General features: G+C 34.6%; 1 protein-coding gene across 1 annotated transcript; it reads right to left on the bottom strand.

The window, feature by feature from the left end:
* Positions 1-369: 369 nt before the first annotated feature.
* LOC107917417 (uncharacterized) lies at positions 370-747 on the bottom strand. Its single transcript, XM_016846772.1, has one exon. It carries the CDS (start codon positions 745-747, stop codon positions 370-372), a length of 378 nt encoding a protein of 125 aa, XP_016702261.1.
* Positions 748-7,223: the final 6,476 nt, after the last annotated feature.

The following is a 7,223-nucleotide window of genomic DNA, read 5'->3' as shown; positions in this document are numbered from 1 at the left end:
CAGTTTGTAGAAACTTACAAGGTAAGTAGTGTGAAAAAAAGGGAAGAGGGATAAGGTCCCGCTGTCCAAAATCTTTTCCTTGGACTTTTGCTCTTTTTTTAACCCACATTTTCTCTCGCTTCAATGTCCACTTACCCACTTTACTGTGGCATAATTTACTTCTAGATTACTGGGGCAAACACCTATTGGTACTACATCTATTGTTCTTGCACCTTCATTCTTTCTTTGTAATTCCTGTAAAATCTATACACTAATAAAAAAATATAACCAGAATTGAAAATAACATTAAGTAATTAAAGATAAAAACCATAAAAACAAAATTAAAGTAAAACAAATAAAGAAAATAAATACAGGAAATAGATGTTGAGCTTAAACATCTCGAAGGTCAATGGATTGTTTGTCTCGATTTACATGAGCACCCCAATAGTTCTTTAAACATTGTCCATTGACTTTAAATATGACCCATGTCTGCATATCCTTGATGTCCACTACTCTATGAGGGTATACTTTGGTTACATCAAAAGGACTTGACCAGTGGGATTTCAGTTTGCCCGAGAACATTTTCAACCTTGAGTTGAATAACAATACCTGTTGTCTTGGTTCAAATTGTTGTGGCATAATTCTCTTATCATGCCAACCCTTGGTCTTCTCCTTATAAAGTTTAGCATTCTCATACTCTTGTGCCCTGAATTCTTCCATTTCATTTAATTCCAATAATCTTCTATTGTCAGCAACTTTCAAATCCATGTTCAATTGCTTTATAGCCCAGTATGCCCTGTGTTCTAACTCAACTAGAAAATGGCATGATTTTCGTAGATGAGCATGAATGGTGACATACCTAATGGGGTTTTGTAAATAGTACGATATGCTGATAAAGCTTCGTCTAGTCTTAAGGACCAATCCTTATGATTTGGATTAACAACTTTCTCCAAAATCTACTTAATTTCCTTGTTGGAAATTTTAGCTTGCCTGTTCGTTTGTGGATGATATGCCATGGCAATCTTTTCTTTTACTCTTTACTTTTATAGGGCATTGGCAATTGGTTTGCAATCGAAATGAGATCCCTCATCACAAATGATGGCTCAAGGTGTACCAAATCTCGTGAAGATGTTCTTATGCAAGAACTTCATCATTGACCTAACATCATCGTTAGGTTGAGCTATGACTTCTACCTATTTGGAGACATAATCTACTGTAACAAGTATGTTTAAATTACCGAACGAGGGTGGAAATGGACCGATAAAGTCTATTCCTCCAAACATCGAACAACTTGATTTCTAGAATATTTTGCAGTGGCAATTCGTGTCTCCTTGATAAGTTGTGTATTCTCTTACAATAATCACATGTATTATAAAATTCATGGGTGTCTTTGAATAATTTTGGTGTAACAGCCCACTTTTAGTCAAATCAGAACATGGTTTTGGGATAAAAAATATGAGGTCAATATAATTTTTTTTATTTTAATGTTTACAGTATGATTGTATGATTGTGTGAAAATTTTGTTAAGAAATTTTATCGTTTGAGTGCCCAATTTAATAAAAAGGACTAAATCGCGTAAAGTGTAAAAGTTGAGTTCTATTAGCTAAAGGTTCTAATAGCTATAGCACCTTAAAGAGGAGTCCTTATGTTGTAATTAGACATAAATGGTGATAGTGGAATATGTTGGCTTGGTATTTTTGAAATTAGTAATATTTTATAAGGTTATAAAGGTAAAATAATTAATAATGATAATATAACATAAGAATATTATGTCCATCTTCTTCACAAAAACATCTCAATCTATTCTAACAAGGAGAAACCATAGCTAGGGTTCGACCATCTTCTTTTCTTTCAAATAGGTACAATTTTTGTTCCATTTTTAATGATTTCTATGTTTTTGAGATCGTTGCAGCTTAATCTAGCTAGCACAGGGACTAATTTGCAAAACTGTTAAAGGTTTAGGGTTTTTCCATTGATGAATATAGGTGTATTTTGATATTTAATGATAGAAATGGTGTGGTTGTTCTTAGATAAACAATATTTGTAAAGTGATTTTTGGTAAAATTGTCAATTAGGGATTAAATTAAGAAATGTTGAAATTTTACGGTTAAATTGTGAAATAAATGAAAAATATGGGCTACTAGGGGTCTATATGAAAATCGACTAGCATGAGTAGGGACCTAATTGCATGAATTTGTGTTTTTATGAGATAAGCACTAAATTGTAAACATATTGAAATGTTAGGGGCAAAAGTGTAAAGTTGCCCTAAGATACATTTTGGGCTAAATTGAATAGATTGATAATTAAATAAGTTAATTTTGATTACATTTAGATCAAGAAAATCAAAATTCAGATTTATATCGGGGGAGAAATAAAACGTTGGACTAATCGACTCATTTCATCGTTTTTGCATTCGGGGTAAGTTTGTATGTTAATAAGCAATAATATATTTGTGTTTTAAAATGCTTTATTATTGAATTACTTATGAATATGACCTTGTGGACATGTTCGACGACGATTTGACAGATGAGAAATCCTGGTTGAACCTTAGGAATAGATTAGGATACAAATGACATGTCATCAGGGGTTATGTGATTTGGGTGCTGGTCCGTACGTCCTACTGGTGGTTGAGTTATCTAGCGTGTGTTGCGGATTCTCTTCAGCTTGTGTGAGTAGCACCATGTAGCTACGTCATGACAGTTAGCTTGCGTGAGCAGACCCGTTGATAGCTCGGGTGAGCATTATATGTTATATGAGATTAAGATAGCTTCGGATATGTATTGGCACTTAGGGTGCAAGATTCTCGTGTATCGAATAGTATTCCAAATGGTTCAACAGGTATATCAAAGATATAAATGGGTGAGAAATAGATACAAATTAGATTAGGTATGTACAGAATCTATATGAGCATTGAATCTATGAAAGTTGTGAGATCATGGTAAATTATGTGAATGAATATTTGATAAGATTTTTTATTAAATGGTTTTATAGTATATTATGTTCATATTGCTTGAATGGTGAAAGAATGGTGAGTTTTGCTTAATAATTCATACGAGCTTACTGAGCTTTGTAGCTTACATTGTTTATTTTTTTGTCTTATATAGTGAAATCAAAGCTAGCTCAGATTCGGGAATCGTCAGAGACCTCATCACACTATCAAGCTATCACTTTGGTATTTTTGAATCTATGTTTTTGGGATATATGGCATGTATAGGAGCTTTGGTCATTTTGGTATATAATTTGGTAATGAATTTAGCTATTTGGATTGGCTTGTAAATGTTTAGTGTTTAGTTTTGTATATAGCCATGAGAGTTGGCTTATTTTGGTTGATTTAGTTGTGTATATATATGCAAATGGCCTTTGTCTTGTGTTGATAATTGCTATGCAAATGATTGTGGTAAATGGTTGATATTTGAGAATTGGTATGCTTATGAGTTTAGGCAAAATGATGCATAATTGGAAGTGTTCACATTGATGATTTGTGAAAGTGAGGTTTGGTATGAAATTGAATGGCATATTGTGGTATTTGTGTGCCTTGTATATGTTACCATTGAAATGGCATGAATTAAGCTTATTTGAGATTGGATGAATGCCTATTTATGTCATGTTTGGTGCCATTTTGTTTGGTGTAGGTGTGTGCTAATTAGGTGAGCAAAATGGCTTTGTAAATAGCCTATTTTTGTCTACACGGGCAGAGACACGGGCGTGTGTCCCAGCCGTGTGTGACACACCTTTAGGTTATACGGCCGTGTGTCCCCTAGTATTGAATTAGAAATCAAGTAGTATGCTCCAATCGGCCTAGCACACGAGCGTGTGACTTGGCTGTGTGGCATAAGTCAATATTCCCTAAAGGTTTGGCACGGCTTAGCACTCGGCCTAGCACACGGGTGTGTGAGGCCATTTCGAAGGGCACACGGGCTGGTCACTCGGGTGTGTGGTTGGCCGTGTGGCCCAAGTTAGGGAGTTACACGGGGTTGGGCATGGGCTGGAACATGCCCATGTGGTCTCATTTCGAATGTCCACACGGCCTGTGACATTGGCGTGTCTTCTCACACGGCTGAGCCGCACGGGCGTGTATCCCCTATAGTTTGAAAAATTTTCTAAGTTTTACAAAAATTTTCTAAGTTATCGGTTTAGTTCTGAACCACTCCTAATGCATGTTTTGGGCCTCGTAGGCTCGTATTAGGGACAATATGAATGATGTTGAATAATGATTACATGAAATTTGAAAATGTATGTGAAATGTATGTTTAATTGTATAACATGTTCGATGATACTCCGTAACCCTATTCCTACGTTGAATACGGGTGAGGGGTGTTACATTTATTGGTACCAGAGCTACTATTTAGTCAATTCTAGGACTAATGTAGCGTATGTAAGAGTCTAGCTATACATGCCATATATAACCTATGATAGTGTGATATCTCCTTACAGTTTAAATCATGGTTTCATATAGTAAATGGATCCTAATCGAGCTGTACCTGATGATGTTGAGAGTAATGCGCCGACCTCCTTTCACGAAGTAGCGCAATCTAAGTCGAGATTCGTATTGGGTAGTTAGGGAGGAGAGGCCAAGGAAGACTTTTCCCAAATTTTGAATGAGGGGTTCATTGAGTTTGTCCGAACTAATCTAGTTACTCAGCAACTTCCTTCCCACCTATTTCCTAATCGGTCCCCTTAGTTACTCAAAGTTTGGAACCTTTACGTTTAAATAAGCTGTCTGTGGATAAAATTCGAAAATATGAGGCTAAAGATTCAAGAAAGAGGTTAATGAATACATCATATCATTCTTCGTCAAATAAATTGAAGGATTTTCATAATCATTCTACCATATTAGTGGGATATTCTAGCAGGGATCGTAGTAAGCAACACGCGAACTCAAAAGCTCAAGCCACTTTAGTAGTGAGTGTTGGTAGTGTCAAGGCCAATAAATTTGTGTGTAAACAGTGTGGTAGACGATATCTTGGAGAATGTTGGATAGGTACTAGAGCTTTTTTTAGATGTGGTTCACAGGAGCATTTCATTCGAGATTGTTCTGAATTACCTGATAAGGATAAACTGCAGATTGCTTGACCAAGAAATACAACTGTGAGAGGGAGACAATTCAAATTACTGGAAATATGAGTGGTAGTTGTGGTGTTACTAGAAATTCAGCAGCAAGATCTGAAGTACGGTTGCTAGCTAGGGCTTACGCTATTCATGCACGTGATGATGCATCGACACCAGATATTATTACCAGTATTTTCTCTCTTTTTGACACTGATATAATTGCTTTGATTGATTCTAGATCGACTCACTCATATGTTTGTATGAATTTAGTGTCTAGTAAGAGTTTGCCTATTGAGTCTACCGAATTTTGTGGTTAAACTATCAGACCCCTTAAACAAGTATATTTTAGTTGATAAAGTTTGCAAGAATTGTCCTTTGATGACCCAGAGTTATTGTTTTTAGGCTAATTTAATGCTTTTACTGTTCGATAAATTGATGTAATTCTAGGTATAAATTGGTTGACTCCACATTATACTGTTGTGAATTGTAGACGAAAAATTATTGAATTGAAATGTCAGAATTGTAACAGCCCGTTTTTGGGTCAAATTGAAACAGTAGTTTTGAGACCACAAATCCGAAGTAGAAACATTTATTTTATTATTTCTTTAAGGCCTTCAGCATGATAGAATGATTGTATGAAAATTTCATAAAGAAATTTTATTGAGTGAGTACTCAATTTGTCTAGAAAGACTAAATTGCAATAGGTGCAAAAATTGAATTCTATAAGTTAAAGGTGTTTAATTGTTATGAAATTCTAAATTAGAGGTCCTTAAAAGGTAATTATACCATTATACTTCATAATGGACAAAAATGTACATGGTTAGATAAAATTCCAAAGTTTTGCATTAAGGGCATTTTGGTAAACTAGTAATTAAATGATTTAATAAGCTAAAAATAAGTCAAAATTTGTATTCATCTTCATTCTCCTATGCCAAAATTTTAAGCGAGTTCATAGCTAGGGTTTTGGCCACTTTCAAGCTTGATTGTAAGTCCGTTCTTACCCTATTTTTCATGATTCTTATGTTTTTGAAGTTGTCTCAACCTAATCTAGATATTCTAAGGACTAATTTGAAAGAAAATCAAAGTCTAAAATTTTACCCATGTTCAATAAGCTTTTATTTTGATGTCTAATGGTAGAAAATGTATGTTTGATGTTAGGTAAACAACATTTACAAAGTGATTTTTGATGAAAATGTCAAAAAGGGACCTATTTGTAAAAAGGTGTAAAATGTGTGGTAAAATGTGAATAAATGAAAAATATGGGATGACATGAGCATGAAAAAGGTTCAGCTAGGCTTGGGTAATGAAGAAATTGAATGAAAATTATTTTACGAGCCTAAGGACTAAAATGTAAAATGTCAAAAGTTTAGGGGCAAAAATATAATTTTTCCATAGTATGTTTTTGGGTTGAATTGAATAATATGATGATTAAATAAGTTAAATTTGATATTATAGATCAAGAAAAATAAGGTTCTAGTTTAGACCGGGGAAAGAACAAGGTTTAGACTAAATCGAACTAATAGTCGTTTTTGTAACCGAGGTAAGTTCATATGTTAAATAAGCTTTAATATAACTGTATTTAAACGCTTTAATATTGCATGAGCTGTATGACTTATTATGTGGACGGGTTTAATTCTACGAACGAGTTCGACGATGATTCGACAAGTAAGAAATCCTGTTCGAACCTTAGGAATAGATTAGGATACAAGTGACATATCACTAATGTTACCATGTGTTATGTGATTATATGATCCGGGTGCTGGTCCTGTACGTTCTATCGGTGGCTGAGTATACTGGCATATGTTGCGGTTACTTGATAGCTTGTGCGAGCAGCACTGTATAGTTACTTCTAGACTGACAGCTTGTGTGAGCAGGCCCATCGATAGCTCGAGAGCGAGCAATTATGAGATATGCGACTTAAGTAGCGTTGGCTACATATGTGGCACTTAGTCTGCAAAATTCCCGAGTATCCGACATTATTATTCCGAGTGGTTCACGTGTATTCAAAGATGAGAATACGTGTAAATTCATTTCGTGATGGTACAGGTATGTACATAAAGCATATGTTTATTAAATTCGTGAAATGATGAATCCGAGGTAAGTTTGTGATGGAATGAATTATGATTATGATGTTATGATAAATTACATTGTGTTATATTAAATTAATTGAATGTTGAATGTATGGTAAGTTTTGC

This window comes from Gossypium hirsutum, chromosome A01 (assembly GCF_007990345.1).
Source record: "Gossypium hirsutum isolate 1008001.06 chromosome A01, Gossypium_hirsutum_v2.1, whole genome shotgun sequence".
In the NCBI taxonomy this organism is placed as follows: Eukaryota; Viridiplantae; Streptophyta; class Magnoliopsida; order Malvales; family Malvaceae; genus Gossypium; species Gossypium hirsutum.
Note: the sequence above shows the minus strand (reverse complement) of the source record. Positions and strands in the feature narration are given on the sequence as shown.

Coding starts and splice junctions, on each gene's coding strand:
- LOC107917417 (XM_016846772.1), bottom strand. CDS start 747: ATGGATTTGAAAGTTGCTGACAATAGAAGATTATTGGAATTAAATGAA.